At 36.0% G+C, this 13627-nt stretch overlaps 3 protein-coding genes across 3 annotated transcripts; 1 reads left to right on the top strand and 2 right to left on the bottom strand.

Annotated features, from left to right (window-relative positions):
- Positions 1 to 26: 26 nt before the first annotated feature.
- LOC126627702 (aluminum-activated malate transporter 10-like) lies at positions 27 to 1364 on the bottom strand. Its single transcript, XM_050297214.1, has 4 exons — positions 1204 to 1364; positions 987 to 1102; positions 758 to 901; positions 27 to 683 (listed from the first exon to the last, which is right to left on the bottom strand). The coding sequence occupies exons 1-4, from the start codon at positions 1238 to 1240 to the stop codon at positions 483 to 485; spliced, it is 498 nt and encodes a 165-aa protein (XP_050153171.1). The 5' UTR covers positions 1241 to 1364; the 3' UTR covers positions 27 to 482.
- A 19-nt stretch (positions 1365 to 1383) lies between these two features.
- Positions 1384 to 2447, bottom strand: LOC126630183 (aluminum-activated malate transporter 10-like). The gene is made up of 4 exons (XM_050300302.1): positions 2327 to 2447; positions 2108 to 2170; positions 1728 to 1868; positions 1384 to 1631 (listed from the first exon to the last, which is right to left on the bottom strand). The coding sequence occupies exons 1-4, from the start codon at positions 2445 to 2447 to the stop codon at positions 1384 to 1386; spliced, it is 573 nt and encodes a 190-aa protein (XP_050156259.1).
- Positions 2448 to 9705: 7258 nt separating this feature from the next.
- Positions 9706 to 12905, top strand: LOC126630353 (uncharacterized). The gene is made up of 3 exons (XM_050300446.1): positions 9706 to 10087; positions 11246 to 11394; positions 12513 to 12905. The coding sequence occupies exons 1-3, from the start codon at positions 9902 to 9904 to the stop codon at positions 12649 to 12651; spliced, it is 474 nt and encodes a 157-aa protein (XP_050156403.1). The 5' UTR covers positions 9706 to 9901; the 3' UTR covers positions 12652 to 12905.
- Positions 12906 to 13627: the final 722 nt, after the last annotated feature.

Below are 13627 nucleotides of genomic sequence, written 5' to 3'. Positions count from 1 at the left end.
GGAAAATAATTTTCAACCAAATCGAGAACGTTTCAAATTAGTTGCGCATTATTGGTAAATCGCAATCGCAAAATCAACTGGCAAACGGACTTGTTTTCTGTACATATACACAGTTAATAGAAGCAGCACTCTGTAACACAGATTTTTCGAAGGGCCTCCATTGGCTTCATAATCTTAGGTACCATACGGCAATGCGCAATTGGCATGGGGAACTGTCACGTGACATTCCCGTTGAATGGAAGTTTCTCTCCTGCAGAGGGCTTGTCACCGGTCTGGTGTTGCGTTTTATTTCCTTGGGGTGCAGGCTTCATATCTGGCTGGCCTGCAAGCTCATTGACTGCATCAACAATTCCACTGATTCTTGCTGCATTTTCAATCAGCAAAGACACCAATGTGGTCACGGGAAGAACCTCCACCAGTGGTGCTACGATGGGTTCTCCTTTGCCATCATCATCGGTAGCTTCTGATGTCGGTAAAACAAGTCAGATAGGCACAGATTTCAAAGATTTTTGAAGCTCCTGCACTGCTTTGTTCATCTCCCAAACCAATGAGTCAATCTCAGATGATTTTTTCATGGTTTTAATTGTTTTCACCAGTTCTCTCAAGATGTCTGAAGAATGTTTGTTTGTTGTCTTACAGGCATTGCTGAAATGCTTCTTTAGGTTTCCGATTCCAGCCGGCGTCTGCCCATAAACAATATGCAACTTAAAACTACATAATCTTAACAGAGATAATTTGTTTGATGTAAAACGCCAACCTTAATTTCCGACTCCATACAAGCGCTGAGAGCCTTGACGCAGTAAGCACAACTGCGCATCGATGCGCCAATTTTGAGGTACTGTTGCCATGGATGTTTGAAGTTGAAACTTCCATGTGCAGGCTCCCATCTTGCAAATTTATCCTGCAAAATCGAATGACCCCATGGGAAAGAAAAATCAGCAAATCGATCTCGTCGCCTATCGATCCCATGTAACACGATGGCATACCAAATTGTCTTCTGTTGCCTTCGAATCGAGCACACATTTATACCCCTTGATTTGCTTAGTAGAACAATTGTCTTCAGTCACAGCTTCATTGTCTTTGAAGTACTCCAGCACATATCCTGCAAAATATTGTCATTACTAATACTTTAGATTCTGCCGGGGGTAAAGAAAAGGATAATTAGAGCTCGTTTAGGACTGCTTCTGTAAATCCAAATATTACTTGTAAAAGCACTTGGGAGTGCTTCTTTAAGAAGCATCTAGCAGGTGCTTGTCCACAAAATGCTTCTATGACCAAGAAGCGGTTTTAAGTTTTTCTACCAAATGCTGTCAAAAGAACTTTTAGTTGGTAGAAGATGTTTTTAGCCTTTTCAGAAGCAGTCCGAAACAGGCCATTTAAGTATCATAATTTGAGATAAATACCATCCAAGGAATCAGCCAGTTTCTCCAGGTTATTATAGATCAAACAGTGGAGCTGCTGACCAGCCCAATTGGGATAAAAGAGAATGCTAATTAGAATGCAAAAGAAGGTCCCAATGCCAACAGTGAGCAGTCTATGGTAAGCTAACTCGAACAACTCTTCCACGCGATATCCGGAAATCGAAACTAAGCTGAAGGTGAGGATGAAGCGAGAGAAGGTGGCTGCCGAAGCTGCAAAAGTGAGCACCACATAAGTATTGTTTAACTCGAGCGAAACACCAGCGAAATGATTATGAACCCGAAATTTAGAACAGCAGATGCACATACCTAGGAGGAAAACTGAGGTTCCAATAATTATGGGCTCAAAATTTTGTCCTGCCTTGCAAGAAATCCAATGGACACCCAAGCCAAGTGATCCTGCAAGAAAAGTTCCTGCTGCTCTATTTATGCTTTTGTATAGTGTAGCACCTGCAATGAAATGGCCAATTGGTTACTTTTTTTTTTCACTTTAACTTGATGCTGTGACAAATTTTGTACAGGAAGAGACTTCCTAACGTTTATTTTTTTAATTTTTTTAATTTTTTTAATTTTTTTAATTTTTTTTTTATCAAGTTAAGGGTGAATCAAGGGACATAAGTAAAGAGAGTTGACCGGAAATTACTCCCTATTTGGTATTAAAAAAATTGGTTTTTTACAGTTTTACTCACCAACAGTTGATTCAAAAACTACCACAACAGTCATATCCGCCCACACTGCGTTCCCACCTACACCTTCATACAAAGACCTCATGTAGTAAAAAAGCAACACAACTGAAATAGCCAACCCTACTTTGAGAGCATGGATCGCCTTTCTGGGCTCATCAACTCCTAACTTTCATGCCTTCACTAAAAACCTCCAAACTTTCAGCACCAATCCTCCAACCATACCCTTCAACCCTAGCAACGCCTTGTCGACTAGCCCGGATTCTGGAACAGATGCATTGTTTGTCCCATCAGCTACATTGATCCCCCATTCGACACTCCCTAACACATCATTTTCACTCACCATGTAGGCTAGGGCTCACAAGAACAACGGAATTAGGGCGGTTCAGACTAAATTGAAGCGCTTAGTGGTTTGCCTTAATGTACGATCATTAAGCTTCATGTGCCTTATATATTATTCACCAGAACTTTCAATTCCTTGAGCACATAGATTAATGGTCTTACAGATAGCACTGAAAATACATGGCCTAAATTTGGTAAGCAGTTACTAGTATCGTCATCTCCATTAAGCTTAACTTAATGGCTTTGAATTAACAATGTCTTGGTGCTGTTATCTTGTTAGACAATTAAGTGGATAATATGTTTTAAGTACAGAAACCGCTTGTTGTTCAAAAGGTTTTAAATTGAGGACATGAACTTAACCATTAGGGTTTGGATCATAAACCTAAAATCCCTAAAAAGCATGACCTAATTAGTGCAGGGCTAATATTTTAGTTGATCCACTACACCATAAAACGCATTAGGTACATACTAGAAGTTTTATATCTTCAGCTTTTAGATTGTTTAAGAAATAGAGGCCGAGAGCAATCCATGTCATCTTTGATCATTGGAAATATTATGTCGAAGTGCCTATATAGCATTTTTTTTTATGTCTGAATCATCTTTGATCAACTAGCTCTTAGCTTAATAGTACTTTGGCTCTTAATACTGAAAGAGAAAGGTTTCACGTTCAATTCCACCACCTGATAAAGAATTGTAAATATAGGAATTTCTATGTGCTAGACTACTAGTGCTACATCAACGTGCCAAAATGTCGTGGCATTTAACTTTTGTGGCCACAATCTCTCCACAAGCTGTATCATTCAACATGCTTAGTACTTTGCTCTCTTCAGTTTCATCTGGTAAGAAACTATTTCATTCATGCAATGGAAAAAGTTAGGGAATGAAAGTTAAACCATTACTTGTTGGTTAAGAAACTAATCAATGGAATACAATCATTTCTAAAAGTCAACTCACAAAAATATATTTCCTCCCAAAAATGTTCCTACCTACTTACACTACTACAATATTAGCTTTAGATGGCGGATGATGGTGGCGGATATTAGAAAAATCATGTCGGATAAATTATATCCGACACATAATTTAATTAGTGACGGATATTAGAAACATGATGTCGGTTATATCCGACATAACTTCCTGACGGATATTTAGTGGCAGATATCAAAAAAAAAACTATCGGATATAACCAATAGTATTTTTTGAATTTTTTTATAATATTTTTGGCAAATTCTGTCGGTTTTTATGTTAATGGTGGCAGGTATAACCGACAAAAATTGACTATTTTATTATTTTACTTTCTGGTGGTTATTATTTTAGTATTCTAGCGGTTATAACCGACAGAAATGAAAATTTTATTATAACCATCGAAAACTTTTATTCCGTTACCTAATCTCTTAATGTTTGTTTTTTGCAATTTTTTACGAATGCAATCTTGGAGTGTGTACAAACAAGTTTGACGGTTGGATCGTTGAAAAATGTTTCGTAGAATGCGTATCATATCAAAATGGTAGATTAAATCAACACTTCGAGTTAATGTTATTTTTGCCCATCAAGTATAAAATAAGATTTTGTGGTATCCACTAGTGTAATTTGAAGAACGAATTTGTTCAATGCATTCTTATATGGTCGAGGAGTGTAGCTATAAAAAAATCATCAAAATCGGAGCTAAAATAACCGTTAAATTGTGATTCTTCGTTTATAACCTTCGAAAACTTTTGTTTTGTTACATAATCTCTGAATGTTTATTTTTTGTGATTTTTTACGTATGTGATCTCGGAGTGTGTACAAACAAGTTTGACGTTGGATCGTTGAAAAACGCTTCATAGAATGAGTATCGCATCAAAACAGTAGATTAAATAAACACTTAGAGTTAATGTTATACTTCCATTAAGTATAAAATAAGATTTTGTGGTATCCGCTAGTGTAAATATTTTAAATTGAAGATCAAATTTATTCATTACATTCTTATAGGGTCGAGGAGTGTAGCTGTAAAAAATCATTAAAATCGAAGCTAAAATAACCGTTAAATTGTGAATTTTCGTTTATAACCGTCGAAAACTTTTGTTCCGTTACACAATCTATGAATGTTTGTTTTTTACAATTTTTTTACATATGAAATCTAGAAGTGTGCACAAATAAGTTTGATGATTGGATCGTTGAAAAAAGTTTCATAGAATGCATATCGAGTCAAAACGGTAGATTAAACAAACACTTAGAGAGTTAATGTTATACTTCCCCATCAAGTATAAAATAAGATTTTGTGGTATCAACTAGTATAAATATTTTAAATTAAAGATTGAATTTGTTCAATGCATTCTTATAGGGTCGAGGAGTGTAGCTGTAAAAAAATCATGAAAATCGGAGTTAAAGTAACCGTTAAATTGTGATTTTTTTGTTTATAACCGTCAAATTTTTTTGTTTTGTTACCTAATCTCTTTAATGTTTGTTTTTTGTCATGTTTTACGTATGGAGTATGTACAAACAAGTTTGACGGTTGGATCGTTGAAAAACGCTTCATAGAATGCGTATCGCATCAAAATAGTAGATTAAATAAACACTTAGAGTTAATGTTATACTTCCATTAAGTATAAAATAAGATTTTGTGGTATCCACTAGTGTAAATATTTTAAATTGAAGATGAAATTTATTCATTACATTCTTATAGGGTCGAGGAGTGTAGCTGTAAAAAATCATTAAAATCGAAGCTAAAATACCCGTTAAATTGTGAATTTTCATTTATAACTGTCGAAAACTTTTATTCCATTACGTAATCTTTGAATGTTTGTTTTTTACGATTTTTTTACGTATGCAATCTCGGAGTGTGTACAAATAAGTTTGACGGTTGGATCATTGAAAAAAGTTTCATAGAATGCATATCTCCATTAAATTTGCCTAAATTTTGAAGTGAGAAAATTAATTTGTGCTAAATTTTTATTTATATTTTTTAAGTATTGATTAGACAATATTTAGTTTGTGTGATGACATTTTCATTGTACAATTCTCTTTTTGTTTCTTTATCGCATATTTTACATGGATTATTATCTATTACACCAAAAGTGTAAAAATTATCTATTAAACCAAACAATTATTTATTTAATTTTTAAAAAATATTCTATTTTAATACATATTATTTATTTATTTATTAAACCAAACAATTATTATTTTATTTTTTTAAATCGTAACAAAATTTTGGGGGAAAATTTAAAATTTTCAGAGGGAATTTTGGGGGGATTTTTGCCGCTATTTTTTTTTTGTCGGTTATAACCGACAGTAATGAAGGGTTTAGGTTGGTTTTTATTTTAATAAAATGTTTCTGTCTGTTTAATCGACAGTAATGAAAATATTCCAAAGTAAAACCCCTCCATCTTTTCCTTGCACCGATGCTTCTCCCTTCCCCATTTTCTCATCTTCTCATTCTCTTCTCTTCTCATTTACTCCCAGATTTCAACCGTACCCTCATTTCTGTAATCTCCATTGAGATTTTTCCTTCTGGATTCTCAACTGCAGACTGCTCTGCATGCTCAGCACAAATCCAAGGCATTCACTAAGCTTGTTGTTTGCAGTATATATGTTCAATGATTTTCTGAAGTAAAAACGTTTTAGATTTGAATATGCAGCACTGATGCTCCAGGAGGATTCCTCTTCAATGGTGGTTCTCTGTCTTTACATCTGAGTATATTTGTTCCGTAAAAAAGTTAAGGTCTGGGTTTGGGTCTTCCAATTCCAGCGAGCTGTTACACCTGCGCACCGTGTATCGTGTCATCAACCACAATCCTCTCTATTTTATCTCTAGAGTTCCAGCCATTTAAGGTAAGCAATTTCATATTTAATAAAACGAATTAGGGATCACAGGCTTTTGAATTAGGTTTCAAATTATGATTTACAAATTGGGGATTTGGAGATTAATTTTTTATTAGGGTTTTAATTTTGAGAAATGAGTAGGTAGGTAGGAGATAAATTTGATTGCATCAGAATTTGTGATTTGGGATTGTTGATGTGTGTTTTTTTTTGTTAAAATTTGTTAGTAGTTAGTAGTTACCCGGCTGAGAGGTGATTGAAAAACTTGAATAATTTTGTGTTGTTTGTTTCAGTGGGTTGGATGTTGTTGGTGGTGGTGTTACGAGTGGATGTAGTCGCTCAGAACGGTTAGCACAACATTATGGTGTTGATGCTGCTCGAGACACCTCAAATACGGAGCAGTAAAGGACAACCCATCCCATGAACTCGTCGGACTCGAACGACCCCATGATGGAGGGTAGAAATAGGTGAGGGTTTGGGCTGGATAGTCTGGTCAGGACCTGGATTTCCTAACGGACACGGCGCTCGGCGTCTAGCTTGGAGCGGAGGGTGGACTTGTCGACGACTTTGAGAGCGAACGGGCGACGGGTGGAGGGGTCGGACAACGAGTCGTGGACTAAGAAAATGATGCCCATTGCTCCCTTGCCTAAGACTTTAAGGGCCCTGAGGTTTTCGAGATCGAGCTTAGGCAAGGTTTTAGATGGTGAATGCTATGGAAAATGCAGAAAGTTCAGGGGATATGGAAAATGCAGAAAGTGATTTATATATTTTTTTATTATTAATATATTTTCTATCAATTTTATCTGATAAGAATTATTTTATTTATTCTTATTAATAAATTGTATGTCGGTTATATCCGACAGGAGTTCTGGCGGTTTTAGTATTTTCTGTCGGTTTTATCCGACATAAATTCTCTTATTTATTTATTATAAGTATATATCCTGTCGGTTATATCCAACATAATTTCTGTCGGTTTTAGAGTATTTTCTGTCAGAAAATTCATTTCTTGACGCTGGCAATTCTGTTGCTTATTATATCCACCACTGCATCCATTTTCTGTCGGATTTTGCTTGAAATCCGACAATAATATACATTTCTTGTCGGTTTTTGGACCGCCAATTATAGATAATTTTGTAGTAGTGTTATACAGGAGACATGATGAACTTAAACCAACATTAAAGTATAACAAACCACGTTGAAATATGCTTGAACTTGTCAAAGTCATTGAGGAGGTTGCTACTACTTCAAATAGTTTGTCCAATGACATGCTAACCAAACTTGGAGATTTGGTAGGTCTTGTTTCTTATGTTACGAGAAAAACTTCCTTACGACATCTTGATCAATCAACTAGTTATGACTCATGCCTGAACTTACCAACTGATAGTGGCTGGAACTATTCGGTGTCGTGCATCGAGGGTTGTACTTACATCACACGGGTAATGGGAGGCATAAACTAATTCATGCTCAAGTTTTTCTCCTCATGTCAGAGAGCTTTGTAGCTACCTTGGTTGAATAGCCTTAAACTTGATGCATTTTGGTTTGTAGTACTATGTATATGAGGATACCGGTAGAGATGGGAGCATTCAAGCATTCCACCTCCACCCAAATGGCTGGCCTCACAAAGACCTAAATGGGGTTTCTATTACCAAAAAACGTCCATTCAGATGATATCTAGTGGCAAGCACGTACTTGATGAGATCCCCCTTTTCATCCTATTCATTCCTTAAACAAGCAAGTACCTTATGTAAGTAAAGAAAAGGGTTTGGGATCAGCTGTAGGTTACGAAGTCAAAGTAGTCGTGGGGATCCAAAGATGTCCATGTGGAGAAGCGAAGGCTCCACAAGAAATTACGAAGTACTGAATTTGCTAGCCAGGATAGGAGAAATTGCCCCTTTGGTTGAAATGGGCCTTCAGCTTGGGCTGCATTTTGCTTGGTAATACTATGCACTTCTTTCTTTTTTAGCCAAAATGATCTTTTAGATTGACATAACTCTACACTTTGGTAATTGAGATTTGAAATCAATAAAAGTGGTTCCTAAATTTGCCCACCATCAATTATTTTGGTTATTCCTTGAAAAATATCCATTAAATAAGATAGAATGACAAAAATACCCTCAATTTTTGTCAAATCATTTTGGCTCATTGTTTATTAAATTGTTTTATTTTTGTCATTTTAGTCCTTACTTGGTAGAATTTTCGTAGAATGACTAGAATGATTGATGATGCACAAACTCAGGAACCACTTTTACCGATTACAAATCTCAAAAACTAAAATAAAGAGTTATACGAATCTTATTACCATTTTATCTAAAAAGTCATTTTTAACACACATTATCATTGCCAAGCAAAAGAAAGTAAATAAAAGGCAAATTATAAACTTTATTGACAAAAAGTTGAGCCAACCACAACCTACCCATGCCTAATATCCACTTTGAGTTAATTGGCTCGAGCCTTGGCCCTTGTCTTTATCAAACTATTGATATTGGGGCCGTCTACTATTTATTTGGACACCAGCTTTCATGATTTGATTGTGACACAGACTTCACACCCAAGTATTTAATCTTGCAACCAATTTCTTGTTTTCTTAGAGTTCCAGAAAAGAAGGGCTTTCTTCCCATTTCTTTCATTAACTTAACTTCCAACAACTCTGCGGATTATGAAAGTTATCGAGATCGTTTCAGTGTGTTGATTTGGTAATTGGTATGTTCGGAGAGTTATGGGGATCTTGGATGTGTATGATGAATGTGGTTGATTTATTACTCCAAGATACTTTGTCATAATAAGTGTCATCTTGAATATTCATTGTTTTATTAAAATGATTGTTTATTGTTTTTATTACAAGCGATATTATTACTTGATAACAACTCACCACTTGCTATCAAGAGGAAGAAAAGAAAAGAAGAGTTTGAACTTGAGATGCATGAAGTTGAAGAGAAGGACGCTTACATGAGGGCAATCCACTTGTTAGATACCTTAACTTGAGTGATTTTTAATGATGATTGTATGTGAGGACTTCAAAAGAAACATATTAGACCATGAAAAAACATTGAGTAGTTGTTAGCGTCTTATTAGTATATTAATTGATTAGCTATTGAGCACTATTGTACACTTGTATGTTTTGAAATTCACGTGAATTACGTTAACAATAAAGTTTATTTTATAGGGTTATGAAAAAAAGTTTGGAAATTTCCTAAAGGGCTAATTTTCATCCAAATAAAATTGAACACCAAACCAAAAGAGTTACCATGGCAGCTATTAGCAACTAAAGAGTCAAATCTACAAAAAATTCAGTGATCTTGTCATCCTTAACCTACTAAATAAATTCAGTCAAGAAATTTGTAAATTCAAAATAAATTATTTAACAAGTAAACAAATCCACAAGAAGATCCTATGTGGTTCTATACGGCGTCGTATAACCCCGTGAAATATCGATACTCAACGGAGAGAAATAATAGACTTCATATATAAAAAGCAAAGCAAAACAGAGTGCTCTGCTTTTTGGGTTTTGGATTTTCGAAACCATTAAACACCCAAAAAAGGACCAAATCTTGAATCCGACACGCAGATTCAATCCCAGCTTATCCTCAAATCAAAACCCACCAAATTCTTCAAGTTTTCGACCAAACGGGTCGACGAATCAAAACCCAGGATCCGAAATTTTGGATGGCTAGTCTGTATGTAAAAGCTGTGCCACCTGCGGATCTGAATAGGAACACAGAGTGGTTCATGTACCCTGGTGTTTGGACCACCTATATCCTCATCCTCTTCTTCTCTTGGCTTCTCGTGCTCTCAATCTTTGGCTGCTCTCCCGGCATGGCTTGGACCATAGTCAATCTCTCTCATTTTGCGGTATCCTTCTCTCTCTATGTGGTTGGTGGTGTGCAGATGTTGTCTACTGGGTTTGATTTATTGGTGTTGTTTTCAATTGGGTTTGTGGAATTTTTTATGTTTGTTGATTAGAGGCTGTTGAATTTGATGCTTAATCATTCAAGTAATTGCATTTAGTTGAATTTTGTATAAAACCCATGTTGTAATTATTCTGCTCAATGATGATACGTTGTGTTTCCACGCATATGATTAGGTGTAGCTTTCGTAATTCTACATGGGTTATTTCGATGCTTAATTAGGGCGTTTCATGTAGTTATTGGTTTCATATGAGGTATTGTGTGGAGGGTGAAGACCTAGTTTGTGAATTTCTTGATTTAAGGTAGGATTTAATCCATTTTGTTATCCTGTAATAGAGGGTATGAGTTGGTTGTTGGAGTCGTCTGTGGTTTAGCTTAGAAAACGAGGTTAATCATGTGAAGCCTTATGGTGCGGATATACTAATTTCACTATTTAGTTTGGTTGCTACTAAAATTTTAAGGAGAGTAGATAGATGACATTTGAATATTACAATTTCATTTTTGTTTAGAGATGCTAATGTTACCTTAACTGAGCTGAGCAGTGTTTTTGAGGTCAGTTAGTTGTTAAGTTTTTGAAGACAATGGCATGAAAGGATTCCATACGCTTTGTTCACGACTTGGGGGGATTGTCATTGTAACTCTTATCGAAAGCTATTCTTTGTTCTATTTTCAACTGTACTCTTATGTCCTATTTTCTGGGACTTGGGAGTTCAGGAATAAGTATTGGATATGTCCCCATTGATTGTATGCAAATAGATAATTCTCCAATTATATGGTGCTATGGTTATAACTCATAACGGTTCTTCATATCCAATTAATGCACATAACTGGTAGTTGTATTTTTAGCGTTGCATACTTTGTTGGAGACGACCTTGAGGTTGCCTTTTGTTTCCTAGTTTTGGTATGATGTTTCTGTGTTTAATCATTCAACGGTCTTTCCTGAATTATCTATTGATCAAAGGCTTTGGGCCAAATAACAGTTTGATTTATAATCCTTAAGCAGTGTGTTCAGTCTTCTGCTTTGTTAGTTTGACCTCTTAACTCTAGGTTAGTCTCATTCAATTTCCATCTACCGTATTTGAAGAGTCTGGTTCTTCTTCAGGTCACATATCACTTCTTCCACTGGAAGAAAGGAACTCCCTTTGCTGATGACCAGGGGATCTACAATGGACTGACATGGTGGGAGCAGATGGATAGTGGAAAGCAGCTCACTCGCAACAGGAAGTTCTTAACCGTTGTTCCTGTGGTGCTGTAAGTTGATTTTTATGCTGTAAAATTAGCATTTTCAACTCTTTACACTAAGATTAAATATTATTGAACCTCTTGGCTGTTAAAGATTTTATTTAAATTAACCTGCCCAGCTCCAGAAGGCTGTTGTCAAACCTTTCCAACCATGTGTTTGTTGCATATACACTTTTGTTGAACTGTCCCAAACATACTACACCAAATATTAGGTCCAGTTTAAAGCTAAGCCTGTACGTGGGTTGGGACTCTGTACCAGACTCATTCAGGTGGCCAACTACAATAAAGAGGACACCGGTCATTTCTTATATAGAACTTAGAAGTTAAAAAAAAAATGAAAACTTGTGATAGTACATTTAGAATATTAAGAATATTAAGAATATTAAGAATTTCTGGTTCTGGTCTATTGGCTCTTTGGGATTACACTGAACACTCCACCCGCAGTTCAGGCCAGATTTTATGCACTGCACATATCACAATTTGTTTGTTTGTGGTTGCCTTATGGACCACATATCAGTGTTCCATATTAATGCCTGCAAGGAAGCCAGATTTTAGTAAAATCTACCATAATTTTTGGATAAGAATATGACACCTCCATTTGAGATGTGTGCATATCCATGGAGCAGTTTGTGAACTCATAACATAATCCTAGGTATGAATTCAGTCGTATCCTCATGCTATTTTCAACCTTTTTTACCATCAAATAATTCACGTAAACTTATTGATCACGTCAATATTTGGTATGGCTTGGATTCGTCTACCACTAGTATGTGCTTGATTGGCTTCCCAACTTAGAAGTATGGCGTTTATAGATCCCCAAACCCATATACCAGGAGTGAGATTTAACCTGCTGCGGTTGGACAAGTTAGCTTCCTAGATCTTGGTAATTTTGGGAGTCAGTTTCTCCTGGTCAGAATCATTGCCCGTGTTTTTGTTTAATACATTATTACCAAGGCATTGGAAATAAATAGAAATTTCTGAAGCTCTGATTATGATAGGATTTGTATGAGCCTGCTGACAAATACCAGTCCTAAAGATGACAGTTTTTACTAGGATTATGTTTTGGAAGCTTTGTTAGAACAAAAACCATGTCGGTTCTCATTTTTGTCTTCCTTATATCCTGCCAGGTACTTGATAGCCTCGCACACAACTGACTACCAGCATCCGATGCTGTTTTTCAACAGTCTTGCAGTCATCGTGCTGGTCATAGCGAAATTCCCCAACATGCACAAAGTCCGGATCTTTGGAATCAATGGAGATAAGTGAGTTGCGCTTACATATGGGTTGACATGTTCAAAAGTCAGAACATTGTTATCTTATTCAGATGGAGAGCTATATCGTTGTATAGAAGTTGGAACTGGAGGGATATTAGAAAATATAATGTTTTTTCTTTGTGCTTACGGCGTTTCAAGGTGCCTCCCAGATGATGAAGGAATAATTGTATTATCTTTGTACAGTAGAGAAATTTTTATGTATGTGGGAGAGTCACTGTGCTATATGAGCGTATCACATATTTTGTCTGTTTTTTTCTTCGTAACTTACATCTTATTTGATAATTTTCCATCCTGAAAACAGTTTTATGCCTGAAACAGATAAAAATGTGTGGATATAGATTCATGGAAACTTTGACAGCCTCTGGGTTGGTTACTGATGTATGGTAGTGATTCAGTGACATGGAGACGGATTAGTAAATGCAATTAGCCGTTGGATGGTCAAATATGTGTCAATACTAAGTGTAATTAGGCACTCAAGAAACATCAATAGGTAAAATTTAAAAATCCTTTTTGTTTTTATTGAACAAAAAATTTTCTTTGGTAAATCAGTGGAAATTGGCAGGTCGGATTTTCTTTGGTCTGTGCGACACTGTAAGGTAAAGTTCTCAAAGGCTCACGTGAATACCCCGTGTGGGTTACTTTCCTAAATGGGTTTAGTGATCCAGAAAGGAATGGGTGATATGATCATACGAAAACTCCAAATTAAGATATGAAAATGTATGGACTGAGAGTTGGTGGAGAAAATGGTTTATCGACACGCTTTCCCTGGAACCCACTAAACCAAAGGGAATGTTTGAGAGGTCCCATTTTAAGTACCCTAAAATCAAAATTTAGAAGAGAGGAGGGGTGGCCTTTGTGGGGATTTCCTTCTGATTTTATCAATGTTTTTTTTATAGAAAGGCATGCAAGTTATGATGATCTTTCATGGAAGGAGTCTTCTAAAACCGATCAGCGGCCGGCCGAGTGTT

This window comes from Malus sylvestris, chromosome 7 (assembly GCF_916048215.2).
Source record: "Malus sylvestris chromosome 7, drMalSylv7.2, whole genome shotgun sequence".
In the NCBI taxonomy this organism is placed as follows: Eukaryota; Viridiplantae; Streptophyta; class Magnoliopsida; order Rosales; family Rosaceae; genus Malus; species Malus sylvestris.
This window is presented reverse-complemented; position numbering and strand designations above follow the sequence as displayed.